Source organism: Corvus hawaiiensis, chromosome 11 (genome assembly GCF_020740725.1).
Source record: "Corvus hawaiiensis isolate bCorHaw1 chromosome 11, bCorHaw1.pri.cur, whole genome shotgun sequence".
Classification (NCBI taxonomy): Eukaryota; Metazoa; Chordata; class Aves; order Passeriformes; family Corvidae; genus Corvus; species Corvus hawaiiensis.
The window spans coordinates 12,382,123-12,399,081 of NC_063223.1; the positions used below are offsets into that span (position 1 = coordinate 12,382,123).

Sequence of the window (16,959 nt, forward strand, 5' to 3'; positions counted from 1 at the left end):
AAACAAGTCCAAAATGCAGTAAGAAATGGATGTCATTACAATAGCAGCGAAATAGACATAAATATTCTTTGTAGGGAAATCCATTGAAGGATACAATTGCCATAATCAATTCAAGTCAAGCTCTACTGTTTGAAAAGACTTTGCCCACTCTTTAGAGTTAGTTCAGCTCCAAGGAAATTATACCCTGCTCCGAATGGCTTCCATATACTGATTCTGTGAGGTCTTAGAAGAGGAAACTTCTCTAGTATAAATCAGCCAGCCTGGAAAACTGGGTGTGATCTTCTCTAAGATGTTTTCCATTCTCATTTTCTTCAAAATTCTCATAGTGGTATTATCTCACTTCAGAATAGTATTCAGAATAATATTATTTTAAATTAATAAATAATTGTAATGTACTGTTCCTGCTCTGCAAATTGAAGTGCAAAAGCCAGTGATGTAGGAGCTGAGGATAAATCAGAATTTGAGGACAGAGAATGTGTTTTTCTGCACGTCCTTCAGTCACACTGAACATCTTGCTGTTCACTGGGCTTGCAGAGCAGCCTGAGGTCTGACTGAAGCACACAAGAGGAGCACATCAGCTTTGTCTCTTTGGCCAGTTCACTGCTGCATTTAAATCACCACTATTTTGACTTTATCTCTGCCTTTTAACAATCCATGCAGTTGCCCATTCTAACCTGCTTTTCTAGGTCTTATTCTTGTATAAGCTTTTAAAAAAGAAGTGGAATGATCTAACTTACCTTCAGAAATAAAAATCTTCTACATGGCAGGTAAGTATTCTTATTTACTAAGATTCTGAAATAAAAATTCGTTTGGTAGAGACTGGTCTGCTTTTGTATTTAATGACTCCAGTATCACAGTTTTTGGAAAAAAAAGTATGAAAGCCATATATATAACTCCTTATGCAAGAAAAACACACTTGGAGAATTATGAGAGGATTTTCTAAACCAGTAAGCCAGTAATTTCAGGTGTCAAGGCTTCTGCTTCACTGACATGTTTATTTTTAGCCTACCCATCATTATTTATTGATTTCTGCAATGTCTCCACTCTAAAATGCTGCACAGAATTATGAGCTATATGTATATGGACCTCAGGAATGCAGAGGCCATGTGAACCACCACTTTTCACTAGATAATATTCTGCACTTCCAAAAGGCAGGAGATTAAGTAAGGAACAAAATCATTCTGTATTTGGCAGCAGAGGACCTACCATTTCCATACTGTTTCTATGGTTGTCACTGAACTTGTAGTACCTCCAAACTAGAAGCTAGCTGGGAGCAACCGACTAAAGGAAAGCAAGTAATTAATATAGCCTTAAGTTCAGGTGTAAGTGTCAGAGTTAAATCTTAGTAAAGAGGTAAGAATAAAAAAACCCAACAGGGTAAAATATAGCTGTGACATAAAACAGCTTAAGTGTCCAGGAGATTTATTTTGATCTACTTACAGAAACTTATTTTTCCCATATGTGGGAAAATAATATTCTGCTGAGCAGATAATTAATTATATTTCAGTTCTTTAGATCATGGTTTTTGCTTATCTTTTTGCTCAGTTCAAGTCACTTGTCTATAATAAGAGAGCATATCATCTAAACTTTGGTAAAGTGGTTCCTGATTTGAAGTGTCACCGCTGTCAGTCTGCACTGGAGGTGCCACATCCTGAGTGCTACAGCCACTGGCCTGTGTTCCTGGTGGCACATCCTGGGTGCTGCTGCCACAGGCGTCTGTTCCTGGTGGCATCTCTTGGGTGCTGCAGCCACAGGTGTGTGTTCCTGGTGGAACATCTTGGCTGCTGCATCCACAAGTGAGTATTCCTGGTGGCACATCTTGGCTGCTGAGGTCACAGACCTGTGTTGTTGGTGGCACTTCCTGGGCACTGCACCCACAGGTCTGCACTCCTGGAGGCACACCCTGGGTGCTGCATCCACAGGTCTGCATTCCTGGTGGCATATCCTGGGTGCTGCATCCACAGGGCTGCATTCCTGGTGGCACACCCTGGGTGCTGCATCCACAGGGCTGCATTTCCGGTGGCATATCCTGGGTGCCGTAGCCATAAGCCTGCATTGCAAAGGGCATCTCGGGAGTGCCGTAGCCGTACCCGTGCATTGGTGGCACCATTCCTGGTGCTCCATAGCCGTAAGCCTGCACTGGGAATGGCACCTCAGGAGCACCGTAGCCATAGGCTGGCATGGGTGGTGGGACGCCCCGGGCGCTGTAGCCGTAGCCCCGCAGTGGTGGTGGCACACCTTGGGCACTGTAGCCATAAGCCTGTGCTGGTGGTAGCATGTCCTCGTCATCACTGCTGTCATCCTCTGCTGATGACACCCCCTGAGTGTCAGGGCCACTGGGCTCTGCCGACACTGGCTGATCTGGAACGTTGCTGTTGGAAGCCTGTGCTGACGGTGGCACATCTCCAGCGCTGCTGCCGCTGCCCTGCCCCGATGGCCTCTGTTGGTTCTGTGCTCTCTCCGTTTCCAGTTTTTCAGAGGAGGTTTCAGAACTGTTCAAATTCTGACTTCGGTAATAATCATCTTTCTTTTGTCCCAAAAAGTAATCAGAAGGTGGTGCAAATTCCGGGTCTCGCTCATCTCTAAGTTCTTCCTGTTTCTTTTCCCATTGTCCAAACATCAGTTCTGTTAGAAACAGGAAAATGGTAGATTTAGCATAGATTTCATGGTCTGAAGGTCAGTCAGACAGGAGGGAAAACAAACTGGTAAACACAGAAGATGCAACTCTGTAAAGCCACCTGAAGTTCCTTTTCCACCTCATGATACATGGAAATGCAAGAATCTAGTGCAGATTCCTTCAGTGAACCACAGTTAGTTCCCTCTGCATTTTAGAGTAAGCTGTCCTCTGCTGAATGTAGTATTTGCTGCAGTGCTGCCCGGGTGTTCCCAGAGGTAGGAAAAAAAGTGTTGGGCAGAATAAAGATGTAAGAGATAGGATCTGAAAGTTTGGGGTTTTAATGGAACCATGAAGTTTCCCCTCACAGTGATGTTCATTAATGGAACATAAAGACAGTGAAAAGTAAGAAGAATCTGGAAATACCAGTATTGCACAGAAGAGGAATAATGCTGTTATAGTACTAAAGAAGGTGAGCATTTATGTGCTTTGCCTATTCCTTGTTTGCTTTTACTTAGAAGTCAGGCATCAGACTAGAAGAATGTGCATGACCTTAGATTAATAGTGCAAAATGAGTCAATGGGTTTGGGAAGGACCTACAAGACAGCCACCACTTTGTGACAAGGAAGATGCTTCAAAATGGGACACAGGCATTGAAGTGGTCTCTTCTTGCATCCTGTTTTAGTCTTGTGCTGTACCTGTTTGTGTGATACATCCTGCTATCAGGTAGCACAAACCACAGGAATATATCAAGAAAAGATCACACTGTACATCTTATGAACTACAGAATTTGTCATTCTGTCAACCTGTCTGGATCATCCAGAAATGCAATAACTCATAAAGAAGAAAATATTATGGGGACATTATAGCAGCTACTGGCACTAAGGCATCCTTGTCAGTCGCTGCCCTAGACACTGGAGAGTCATCAGTACCAAGGCAAAAAGGATTTCAGTCTTACCATACTCTGTCACAAAACAGAAATGAAAGTAGCAGCGTGCACTCTCTTTCCCAACAACGTTCCTGAATCTACATTTCCTTACCTTTGCCCTTATCCCACTCTCGGACATAAGGCACTCCAGGCTTTGTATCTCTCCTCTCCTGGATGACAACCTCTACCTTCCTACTTGCTGCAGTAACTCTTGGAGGTTCTGGTTCCTCGGCAGGACCTTTCACCTCTGTGTTACAGGAAGAGATAGTAGAGGTTGTCAGTTACGGAACAGAATCTATGTGAACCTCACAGGTAAAAATAAGAACATTTATTTCCATCTCCAGTAAGAACAGTATCTCTATTTCATTTACTGGAGAAAACAATTTGCATTCTTATTCTTCTGAACAACTGTAACAGTGAACAGCAGCACAGTGCTGTTCTTCACTTCCAGAACACTTCACACGTAATCACTTGCATGGAATTCTGACACAGTGAAATATTAGATACATTTTACAGTGGGAGACAGACAGTACAAGCTGACTATCAGTGTCATAAGGGAGACAGCACAGAGACAGGATTAGAATTCAAATTCATTATCCTAAGTCCTAGAGTCAGCTGTATCTCCAATTTACTGACTGCACTGAAACTGTTACAGTGTATATTGTATGGTATCAAAATTGACTTGTTACTGCTTCTTATTCTATCTCATCTGAATAGAAGAAAAAGCCAGTACAATATCAGCAGCTCTAACCTCAGTCTGCATAATTAACCCATGTAATTCCTGCTGTCAGGTGTGAATCAAAAAAAGGCTACAATCTACATACCATATTTCTACCTGCATTACTGAGCTATTTCTGGCATGATTTTATATCTACACACCATTACATCAACTCTCACTATCCTAACAGTTATGCTAATTTTATATATAAAAAACGGAATACCAATATTGAATGTCTAAACAAATATAAATTAGAATCTGTCTGTCCATAGATCAAGAACAAGGTGAAATAGCAAGTAATTAACTTAAAAAGGCAGCAGATCATACCTCTATTCTCCAGTTTTTCTGCCTCTTCCTCTAATCCAGCTTCCCTTAACTTTTTAATCTTCCGTGCTCGAAGTTTGGACAGCCTTGCATCTAGAGCTGCCTTCCTCTTCTCCTTCAGCTGTTCACGTTTATTTCTCTGATCAAGTGTCTTAACAGCAAAGAAAAACTTGTATTAATCTTCCTTCATTATTATAAATGAGTACATATTTTCCTTCACAAAACAACTACAAGCAATCCTAATCAAGTAACAGATTTCAACAGCAAACAAGAAGCCAGATTTCTTTGGAGTCAGTTGCAGGTATCACCTAATACAGCACTTAAACAACAAATCAAAAGACAGTAACCACTGAAACCACAACTGCCCTCATAGCCCAGTCTGCTCTTTACTCTCATACCTGCTCCCTCAGCATATCCAGGGTTGCCCGTTGTTTATGCCTGAGTTCCTGGTCCCGAGAAAAGGCAAAGTAACCAACACCGAGCTGCCTGGCCTCTGAAAAGGAGAAAAACAATAGGTTTAAGTTACATTCAGTTTATAATTGACAATAACTACAGGCTCCAGGCACTGTGCTTTCAGGCATGGAATTATTCCCAACACTGCATTAGTTTTAGATGGCTAAAAAAGGCTTGTTTGAGATGATACATGAAGTGAAGCTTCCTGAAGGAGAACACAGGAGGAGGTAGAGAAATATTTGAGAAAAATATAATTTGAAGAAAAAATAAATCTAGACTTATGTACCGGTGACTTTCAATAATTATTACACACGTGCCTTAACACATACCTACACTTTGCCATACAGGCACAGGAAGTAACTTTCTCTTGCTCCCTCTACAACTGTTCTCTGGTGATACAAAGGTTAAGTGATATAAAGCATTGTAGTGTACCATTTTCTCGAATGTCCTCATAATGTATGGGTCCCATGGGTTTTCTGAGGGCTTCTTCTTCTTCCTTTTCCCACTGCTGCCTCTGAAATTCTCTTCTCATGTCTTCAGATAACAGAGTATTCCCATCAGTTTCTTGTCTAATTAAAGAAAAAATAGGGATTACAGAGCAGAGTTTACCAGTTTTGCAGTACCAAACAGGGCAAGTATGATTGGGTCTGATCCACTACTGCAGTTTTCACAAAACACAGATCATTGCAGACACTACTTAGTGATACAATGTTCATGGCTATGGTACATGGTCAAGACAGAAATACAAAGCTACCTCTAACTCAATGTACTGGTAGACCGTGTTATTAAAAGACAAATAAAATCATATCCTTTTGCAGAAGCTTTATGAAATAAATAATTATCAAATCACAGAATGGGAGATGAAATAATCAGTTATTGGCATCTATGGGGATTCTAGCAATCATGTATAGGAACATTTCAGATTTAACATAAGAAAGTGAAAGGTATTTGAAGTCACAAAAAGCTAGGCATTTACCCATGAGATCCATGCAAAATATTAATATTTAAATATTAATACCCAAACATTAATAAGGAAGTAATTTTAAAAGAAGAGCTGTTGAACGGCTGTTAAACAGAAGAATGAAACCAAACAAATGGAGGTCTAACAAATTCACTTTGAACATCATGAGGAATTTGGAATTGCTAAAAGACTATCATCATTTTCCAGGTTAAACAGAACCAGAAATCGCTTTCCTGGCATTTTATGGAATGAAATACAACTTCCATACAAGGACCCCAGTTTTCAAAGATGCAAGAAATATCTGAGATTGTTACATCAATTTATTAAAACCTTTCTCTGCAAACCATGCAAATCTAGAGAAAGCAGTAACATCAACTCTGGATTGAGAATGGGGTGCCAAAGCACAGCCTCTCTTCCTTCTCATTAAAAAAATATATGTTAAATACTGAGAGGAACATGCAGCTCCATTAGAGAAACCACACCTTTTCCCTTGAAGTTCCTGATCCATTTTAAGTAGACTTGGCAAATCCTTCTTCATACAGCGTCTAGATCGGCCCAAGAAATCAACATAATCAACCCTGTAATGAAAGAAAAAGAAATGTGATGCAAAACTTCTACCTGCAGATTGACAGAAGTCTTAACCAGAAGACAGAAGCAGGACCCTTTGCAAAGAGCATTTGTCACCTCTCAGTCTATCTGTGTGTGACAGCTGCTCCTGCTTTTCACTTAACACACTCCCAGATTTAGAGGACAGTTCTGAATGGGACATAATGACAGTTCTATCAGACATTTATTCAATCTCCCTTTGAAACTTCTATTAGCCTGGGAAATGAAATGGTGTAAAAAATGTTCAAGAGTAACAATGTCATGTCATTTTCACAACAAAACAGAACTCAGCCTACTGCTTGCTTCCCATGGTGAAGATAATGACGCCACATTGACTTCTTGTGGATATGAAATTGCTACAATATATTTCAATTATTTGTCTAAAGGCCATTCAGAACAGACTGATAGTGTGCATTCAATTGGCATAAAAAAGGCTGACTAAAACATAAGCAAAATGTTCCTCTTAAGCTATTGTGCTTCTTATTCAACTCTTTATAATACTGAACACCTGATTTACAGTTGTTGAAAAAGCTGTTAAGAGCTACACTTATTGTCCTGTAATGTAGAAAGTTCTTTAGCACCAAGCTGCCTCAATTATCCCATTCTAAAGAATATTACATCTGAAAAAGTATGACTGGCAATCTAGCTCCCAACCCCCAAACTTTTAAAGATCTGTGCATTTAGTAAGTCTTTCACATAGTTTGTAAGCAAATCTACAGTTTACTATTCGAAGAAAGTTTTGTATTGGTTACTGCTGGTTTGAACTGATTACCAGAAGTAAAATCACTTGTTCCATAAGCATTTTAAACAAATGGGCAAGGAAAATGTTTAGTCAGGACTGGTTTCATAATTATTCCTAATGTCTCAGATGAAAAACTAGAGGTTACTTGGAATGACACAGAAAATTGTCAGAGACTATTTGCTGTGCTGCAACAAACAGTGGAAAAAATGCTGAAAATCGTGTTCTTATTCCAACCAGAGTTTCTCTCCTTTAAGAGAAGGCCGTACAGTGAAATGACTGCTCATTTTTAAGTCACTCACAATAAAAGAAGGGAATATGAATACCATAACATCCCCAAGTTTTGCTGAAATACGTTTCAATTCAGCATATCAAAGCATAAAATTGTTCCAATACTGTGATGATTACTCATATAAACTATGCAAGAAAATAAGAGGATGTTAAGTTGTCTCCCCTATAGTACATTGCCCTGAGTGCAATTTCTCAAGATCCTGGATGTAGATTCTGTTGCAGTGTTACCTATGTGGAAACTGACATGGAGGACTGTCTTTATAGCAGAAATGAAAGACTATCAACACCTCCCTGTCAATGTGTAGTATTAACAAAAAAGAAAAACAAAGGTGCCACTTCACACATTTTGGAAAAGGATTTTCTCATGCCATTCTCAAGAACAAGAGTGGCCAGGATGGCTGAGCCCAATCAGTAGCACCAACCATTCCTCATCTGGGTCCTCTGGTGGTGGAATGTCTGCTTCAGGCTGAGTTTCCTCCTCATCTGTGTCTCTTTCTGAAGTCTTCCCAGCAGCTTCACTCTGATGCAGCTCCTGTACTTCGTGCTGTTTGTCTATGATCTTCTGAGTGAAATCCACCAGGTACAAATCCTCAGTTTCTTCATCTAAGGCAGAAAATCGATTCTTAGAGAACAGCCATGAAAAGAAGAGAACTAAGCACAAAATCAATACCAAACAGCTACAATCAGCTTTTCAGCTGCCAGTGATGCCCTTGACCACACTATTGGGGAGTACTTAAATCTCATTCAGTGCCAAACAAACCCGGAGCTATCAACTGGCTCCACACTGGTAACATCTATTTCTGAATCGAAGTTTCAGGGCATTGTGTGCAGTACAGAAAAGGCTGCATTCTTTGCAGCAAAACATTCTCTGCTCATTAACTATTTCAGAAGCAAAGGATTATCGTGTAACAGCTCAAATACTTTTTTGATGCTTAACATTTGGTGTGTTGGCAGGAGCTAAGCATTCATGAGGGCACTTTTTAGGAAAGTAGAGGAAGGTGCGTGGGGTCATGTGGACAAAGATGGACACTGGTAAAGAAAACAGATTAAATGCAAGGACATTTAATAATTTTAATTTTAATAATTACTTTTTGCAAGGGACTGAATGTATGAGAGAAGAAAAGGAGAGATTAGCATTCTCTAACCCTATTAGCTGCATGACTGGCATTCACATATGGACCAGCCAGACTCCTCCTGATCCTCTTCTCCTCATAAAGGTCCAACAATTAGAATGCAGGACAGAGCATCAGAAATGCAATCCAAAGATTGCACAATGGAGGACAAATTATTTTTGTTTTTCTGAGATACTGTATTGAAAAATCAGAATATAGTCCACCCACTTAATAAATGAGTGAAACAAGTCCCTAGTGCTTTACTTGGTCAGGCTGCCCTTCAAAAGTAATTTTATTTTCTCTAGTAAATGTATTTTTTCCTCCTTTTCAAAGTGGAATAAACCATGTCCATCACTTTGTATAAAAAGTCCAAGAATTTATACATCTATAAATACTCATTTTTGAACAGTATTGTTTACCTGGGAAGTCTCCTTTTGTCATTTTCTCATACAACTTTGCTTTCTCTTCAAGCTTCTTCCTGAAAAAGAAAAAAAAAATTAACCTTGCAATCCCACCAATTCCAAGCACAGTTTAAAGTGACCAATTTAGCCTTAGATAAATGGAACAGGAAAACACTGGGAGTGCTTGAGATGTTTATTAGACGCTGACTTATGCCTGGCTTTGGTTTTGAACCTTCACTAGCATCTCTGAATATACACTCTTTTCCATTTATACTGAAAATAATTTTAGTGAAGTAACAAATTTAATCTTAAATGTAATTTGTCAAGTAGGCAGAAACATGATGTTACAAGAATTCCACCTTTATCTAAGTACTATGGTCTGTCAGGTAAATACTGGAAGCTAAACCATTATTTGCAGATATCAGATACTGAAAGACAGTTTTACCAGAAAAAAAAAGAGATAACATAAAGTTACAGTTAATCTTAGAAACTGAAGAGAAAACCTTAGCTAATTCCTGGAATTTCAAAGAGCAGTGAACTGCTTAGAGAAGAACAGCAAATGGTTTATAAATGGCATTTTCAACATATCTTTTTGTACAACCAACTCATTTAGAAAACGAGGTAATTCTTGAAAAAAGTGAGTAATTTTCTGTCAAGCCCAAGAAACACTTTGCTACAGAATTCTAACATGTCGCTGCAATGGCTGCTAATTCTAAACATGACTTTTAGAAAAAAATCAGTAACCTGACACATTTAGACAACTGTGATAATGTGAGGGTATAAGAGCATGAGACTGCTGAGATGTAGTTTGTACACTACTGGTCAAAAGTATGGAATTGATGCTGGTCTTAATGGTTGGTCTAATGAGAACTGCTAGTCCAAAAATGTGGATAACTTCTTTCTGTGCTTTTCTAAACACCAAAAAACAAATTCTCCAAAGCACTCCTTTCTTAGAGAGCCCGAGAGCTACCTTGATTTATCCAATATATCCTGCTCTTCTGCCTTCTGCTCAACATCTTTCGCAGCTCGATTCACAACTCCCGTGTTCTGTTTGGTCCAGATACTTGGTTTCTGCAGAGGACAATTTTGTAACAACAAACAAATAAATGAAAATATTGAAATGGTATCATTTAAAAAAAAAGTCAACTCCATAATGCAAACGTTGCAAATCAATCATGAAAGACTTTGTTAATAACATCTTAAACACATTTGACTTGAGACTATTCCTGTGCTGTAGGATACAGCAGGTATGTCCTAAATTAACACAGGCTGCAGGATGGTGCCATAGTTAAGGACAGCCTGAGAAGCTAAAAAACCCAAAGGCACTCAGAAATCAGACAAAATCTATTTTGGCAAAGATGCTAAGGTTAAAAAAACCCAATCATACAATCTTGCTGATTAAATACGTAATAACAAAGCTACAAATTGTTTCTATTCTCTATTACCTCCATTTAAAATAAAAAATACAGTCAGTTGGCCTGTTTGCAGCATAACACTATAAATGCTGCATGTGCTTCAAATATGGCAGGAACAGCACATTCTGCTTCTGGAAAGCTACAGAATGAACAAAACCCAAAGGGCAGTAAAGAGCAAAACAGGACTGATAATTGTGTATTCATTACTGTACCCCACAAACAGATAGCAGAGCATTTATCAAGGAAGTTCAGTGACTCTGGAAGAATCTCTCATCCTCCATCCTGCAGCATCATACGAAATCCTCTAAAAAATATTTTCCTATAATGGAAAGGTGTGGATCCTTGGGGAATGAAGATTAAGTGCGGATTTAGATGGGTATAAGCACAAGACTAAGCTTTCTGCTGTGCACAGGAATCTCACCTGGAAACGAACTTTAAAGAACATGCTCATCATGTACATTTTATATTTGACTAGTAACACAACTCTGAGTATTTACTATTATTTAGATTTGAATTTTAACTTCCTTACTTTAAGAAGAAATGATAAAAACAACAATGGAAGATTACTTCTACCTTATTAGAGGTTCTGGGCTTTGCAAAGACGCCAGCATCTTTCAATAGCTTTTCTTTCTTGAATTCCTCTTGCTTTCGGAAGAGTTCGGCTTTGAGATCTACCAGCTACATCACCAGCAAAACAACGCATAAATAACAGATCACATGCACATACATCAGTTGCTGCAATAAATAACTGTATCTCTAGGAAAACAATCTGCCATTTACAGTTACAGCAGCATTTGATTGCATTTTTATGTGGAACTTTGAAGCCTTGATCTGATCACCAAGATCACCCTTTACAGCAAACAAACTAAAAAAACATAGAATGCAAATTATGATTAGGGATTAAAACAATCCCCAAAGATATCCTTGATCCTTTGCTACATAATAAGAGAGGCATAGTTCCATCTAGATTTTACCAGCCTCCCAATGACAAACAGAGAAGGAATAATGAAAAACACTACTGAATATGAAAAGGGAACTTTTAACCATTAGATAATTAATAAAATCCTGTCTCAGAAAAGAGTTGATAAAAGTTTGCTATCATAAAATATATATTGTTTCCCACTGCCTTATGTACTGTTTTAAAGTTTTAGATTTTCTTTCTTCTTCTTTTTATATAAATATATGAGTAGCATTGCCATCTGTGACCAAGGTCCATCCCAGCTTCCATTAAGAAACATCAGCAGGGGTGTTATCTCAGAAGTACAAAACTAGTCTGGAAGAGGATATTGCACCTCTTTTCTTGCAAGTCCTATAGAAGACAAAATTCACAGATGTACATGAAATCAGGAAAGTGGAAGACTTTGGTATTAATATTTGTCTCAAGCACTAAAGCATTTGTTTTTCAAGTCCCTGGGACAACGAAGTGCAGTGTTGTAAAAATCACCCGTTTTCTCTTCTGCTTAGAGCGATCATCCAAAAATTCAGCGTAAAATATTTCATGGTTAGGTATTAACATACATTAACTATTTACATAACTCTTCATCTGAAGTGTTTGGCAGCATCTCTCGTGAGCGTCCTGGAGAGCAGAGAAGGGCAGCACCTCACCATCCCTAAGGGTGGGAAGTTATTCTGCCACAGCATAGACCTCCTGCTTCCAAGTAAAAACCCTTTTCCCTGTTATGCCCTGATTTTATCATTACATCACGACTGCGGGCACATCCAGGCCTGGCAGGCTCGGGTTTGGAGTGCAGGGCGTGTGCCTGGTCAGGAAGGTGAGGGGACAAAATCCCAGGCCCGAAACTCACAGACCCGATATGCGACACAGGGCGTTACCACAGCCCTTTAGTCCAGCATTTGCTGCAATGGCTGCACAGTGCAGTGGGGTTAAGGCGAGGAGACAGAACGCCAGCACTTCCCAGGTGTGTTGTTTTCCCTGCAAGCGGTGGCACCAGCGCATCCCCGGGTGGAGCCGCCCGGCCTGCGCCAGCCAGGCCCCCCGCGCCCGCGGGAGCCCCGCGGCTGAGCACACCTCACAGCCCCACTGGCCCTCCTGGGGAGGCGGAGGGGTTCATTTTGCCTTTCCCCGTTCAGTCACTCACCGAGGACGCGGCCACGTCCAGCGGCTTCTTCCTCCGGTCCATGGCGGGACCGGCCCCGCCACCACCGCCTTCCCCGCCGTGCGGCCTTGCCGTAAAGCGCGGCGGAAGCGCGGAGCTATCGCGACAGTGCTGGTAAGGGCGGGCGGGCTCTCCGTGCCGCCATGTTGGGGAGGTCAGGGGAGGTCATGGGGGGCTCGGCCTGGTGTGATTCGGTGGAGGCGGAGCTCTCCCGGCTGGGGCTTTCCTGGGCTTGGGTAATCCTTGTGCTCAAACTGAGGGTGAAAACGAGCGTTTATGGCAGGTGCGAGTAAAATCCTTCAGGGGTCCTACTGGAAGTATCCTCGTGCGGCCGCGGGGCTGGAGCTGCTGCTGCGGTGACAGAGCCGGGGTGCTCTGCGCTGTGGCCAGAAACTGACAGCATTGCAGCTGGCCCAGAGCTGGGGTGGGGCTCAATGAAGAAGTCCATGGTTCAAACTTGGCATCAATGTAAACCCGAATATGGCCTCATTACCTGATGCCAGTGCCAAGTCACACACTGAGGCCAGGTATTCTTATTTTTTATTCTCATTTGTGCAAAGTGGGAGCTGGGTAGTGACCCACGGAAGGTTAACTCACTGATCATCAAAACTTCACACTATTTATACGTCTTAATAAACAAAGGCATCAGCATTCTTTGGTTACAAATTACTCAACCCCCTATTTGCTAGTTCTGTCTCATGCTTCTCCTGCTAATTAGTCTGCAGGCACAGTTCTTCCCTCCGTTTGAGTCTGGTCAATGAGTTGTCATGATCTCCTCCTGCCAGGAATACCTTTCCCCAGGTACTGCTCTGTACCAGTGCTCTGCACCAGTTCCGACTTCACTCCTGGTGCCTCTCATCCAGACAGCCCATTAATTTGGGGAATGTCTTCTCTTTTCCTTAAAACAACAGATTAGCCAAACATATGATGCTCACAATGCAATTGCTTAATCATAACTGTCCAGCTATAGCTACTGATTAACACCTAAAAAAAATTGCAAAGTTCTACTCAACCCCCTATCAAAACCTTGAGAGCCTCAAAACTTGAGGGGTTTGGTATCATCAACAGAAAAAAAACCCAACAAAAACACCAAACAAAAATCAACCAAAAAACAAACCACACCAAAAAAACCCCAATCACAACCAGGAAAAAAAACCCCAACCCAAACCAACCAACCAAAACTAAAACTCTCTCTCCTGCCTTAGTTGATAAGTGAGTGCCACAGATGTGAGACCTGAACATAACAGCCAAGTACAAACCCGCCTACATGTGATGGATCCAGCTCTGTAATCTCAGAGAGGAGCACAGGTGCTCTTGGGGAGTAAGATTCAGAGTTTGAATATCAGTTGAGTAGCTCTTTATATCCTTTTTCATCCCCATGAAGAAAAAGGACTGTCTGATAGGTTTTAATTGAAATACTGTAGATCACAGTTACCTGTGGTTGCAAGAAGAAGCTGCCTTTCACTTGTCTTTATTAAAGTGGAAAAAATACAAGGTGCTCTGATGATGTTGCTTGTCAGTGTGACAGCTGATAGAAGCGCCAGATACAGTTCTTCTGAGTTTTGAAATGTATTGCTTTTGTGGCAAGCTGGGTCAGGCCCGTGTTTAATGGTTTATGGACACAGAACTGCAAAGCTGACAGAGATGCTCAGTTGCTGAGAGAGCTGCACCTGTATTCCAGGGAGTGTGAAGTGTGCAACTGAGAAAGAGCAATTTCTGGCCCTAGTGAAGCTGTCTTGTTTTTGGCTGTTTAAAAGGGGAATTGGTGAGAGACATCAGATACAGAGAAATGCAGGTCATATTAGAGCCATAAAGTATTTTAATCTGCAATGGAAGAAGAGAAATGCACATTACTGAAAAATAGGACAAATGAATGAAAACATCTGTGCTGTTCTAATTAAATCACACTTCAACAAATCATTTATTGTTTCCTGTTCAAACCTCACCTAGTGACAACACTGAGAAGGAAAAACAGCCCAAACCCAGGCCAGGGTTAGTTCTTAAAATGCTCCTTTCTGGTTGAGGGTGAGATTCATGACCAAGTTTGTAAGGAAAATTTGTGCTACTGAGTTATACGACAGGATGTGGAAAAAGGAATTAATCCTAGAAATTCCAAGCTGGCTCGTGCTGCTGTGAGGATTGCAGAGCTGGCACTTCTGTGCTTGCAAGAAGCAGTGGATTGTTCTGTGGATAGCAGAGGTCTGGCTAGGCATGCCTGGATTGGGGATGAGCCAGAGTCACGGATGCTGTATAGAACCGAGGGACTTGTGTGGTGAGATAACCTTCAGCTCACGCTCTCTCTCATGTAGCATCAGCAGGCAGGGAAAAGCACGGACCAGGACAGGGGGGAGCACTGCTCCTGCTGGAGCCGTGGGATTGCTCTGCTGCTGGGCTCCCCTGGGTTTGGGATTCGGCACTGTGAGCACACCCGGACAGATGGCTCTGGGAGCCCCGTGTGTCGGTTCAGTGGTCTTGGATTTACAGCCAAAGAACTGACAAGCTTTCACACATATGGTTCCCTCAGAAAGGCTCCATGTCGACTCTAACCTGTGAAGGGCTATTCTGTGCATTTATTTTAATCCAGCCCATGGGAATTCATAAAATGCCAGTGAGGGAGGAATAAGAACACTTCAAATCGTGAAGTAAAATCAAGTTAATGTAAAGAAATGAGGTGGGAAGGGGAGGATTCTGTTTTTGTGTACAGTAGAAGCTTGGTGTAGCTGTGCTGTGCTTATTTCTTATCAGGAATTTGTGAAAGCTGTATAAAATACCACGTCTGATCTCAGACTGCCAATAGCACTGAGTTCCTGGGGAATAATTGATTCAGCACTTCCAATTAGTATGCTGCTCATTTTAGCATGAGGCCTAATTGTGTTTGTTTCCACAAAGCTGCACCAACACATAAAGCTTGTTTATTATTTTTGAGGAAGATTTGGGATCACAGTGGATTGCTCTAAAGGGATTTTTTATGAAGCAGTGGGGTTTCACTGTCCTGTAAAATTGGTGAGAGACACTGCACAAACTTGAAATGAATCAGATGCAAAGCTTTGGTGCGGATTTCTCTGACACCCCCCTACCAAAACTTGCAGGAGCCCCAGACCAAATTATATTGATGTTTGGAGGTTTTGTTCTTCTGAGACTGATTCTCAGACACTGAGGTTTCATCCTACCCTAAGGCCTTGATATTCTATCTTATTTTCTACATCTTGGCTTTAGGATGGAATAAAACTGTGAGCAAATAACAGCTGGACATTTTGTGAGATAAGCCCTAGTGCTGGGGCACTGTGTCCTCACATACTTTCAGAGCCACTCAACATAAGACAACTCATCCATGTTTCTCTGAGGGATGCAGAAATTCCTTCTGGTTTTCTTTGAAATTTTTTTCTGGCTCTTCATGTCAGAAGTTATCATATTAAAGAATTTGTGTTATGTCAACAAAAATATTTTTTAAGACAGAGCAAGATTCTTTTTTGCTTTCCACAGTTTTCATAATCTTGGTTAGCTGGAGTATTAGTTTGTGGAATTTGTGTGTCTTAGTGTGTGTGAGGGCAAAAATGACTGTGGCACAAGCAAAACTGTTTGCAGCATCGGAGATGCAGAAGTGTTTCTTTCCTTCCTAGAGAAGATTACATCTGTCCCCAAAATCAAGGTTCAGCATGTCTTTTTTTACTTACTTTTCTATATTTTCCTAAGGTCACCTGAAGCATAGTCTAGACTTTTGTATTTTTGTATTTTGTATTTTCAGAAATGTGCAATTGCTGCAGCAAAACAAACAAGCAAATAAAGAAATCAAAAGCCCTTTGGTAGAAAGTCTAGATGGACACTATAGATTTTTTTTTTTAGGAAGACTGAAAGTTAGAATCATTTGGGTAGGTAATTGGCAGTTTTGCGGACTAGGAGAAAAAATCCCAAAGGTAATTCTTTGATAAATGTTTGAGCTCTTTTGCATGATGCTAGGCACAAAGTCAAAACCAGAAGAGGTACATAGTAAGAGTTTAACTGGCATGTCTGTGGCTCTGGTTTTTTGCTTCTTGGGTCACAAGCTGCAATGCTAGATTTCTTTTGTGCTATCTTAGTTTTGCTTGCAAACTAAAAATTAGTCCAAAAAAAAAAGTAAAACAAAAAAATCAGATTATGACTTAATGCTAAATTGAACTGAGATCGAAAGGAGCCTTGTCCTGTTCTATGGGAACCTGTATTTTATGTGCAGTTTTATAATGCACTTTAAATCATGTCTTGTGTCAACAGTATTGTCCTCTCTTCTCTCTTCATATGTGTTA

At 40.8% G+C, this 16,959-nt stretch overlaps 1 protein-coding gene across 1 annotated transcript; it reads right to left on the reverse strand.

Moving 5' to 3' along the window:
- Positions 1 to 1,405: 1,405 nt before the first annotated feature.
- On the reverse strand, positions 1,406 to 12,765 carry CCDC174 (coiled-coil domain containing 174). The gene is made up of 11 exons (XM_048316094.1): positions 12,662 to 12,765; positions 11,136 to 11,240; positions 10,118 to 10,218; positions 9,166 to 9,224; positions 8,057 to 8,237; positions 6,481 to 6,576; positions 5,470 to 5,606; positions 4,983 to 5,077; positions 4,588 to 4,735; positions 3,655 to 3,789; positions 1,406 to 2,625 (listed from the first exon to the last, which is right to left on the reverse strand). The coding sequence occupies exons 1-11, from the start codon at positions 12,701 to 12,703 to the stop codon at positions 1,547 to 1,549; spliced, it is 2,178 nt and encodes a 725-aa protein (XP_048172051.1). The 5' UTR covers positions 12,704 to 12,765; the 3' UTR covers positions 1,406 to 1,546.
- Positions 12,766 to 16,959: the final 4,194 nt, after the last annotated feature.

Coding starts and splice junctions, on each gene's coding strand:
- CCDC174 (XM_048316094.1), bottom strand. CDS start 12,703: ATGGACCGGAGGAAGAAGCCGCTGGACGTGGCCGCGTCCTCG. Junction 6,577..8,056: donor GAGGACCCAGATGAGGAATG/GTTGGTGCTACT, acceptor CTTTCATTACAG/GGTTGATTATGTTGATTTCT. Junction 4,736..4,982: donor TGGATATGCTGAGGGAGCAG/GTATGAGAGTAA, acceptor TTTGCTGTTAAG/ACACTTGATCAGAGAAATAA.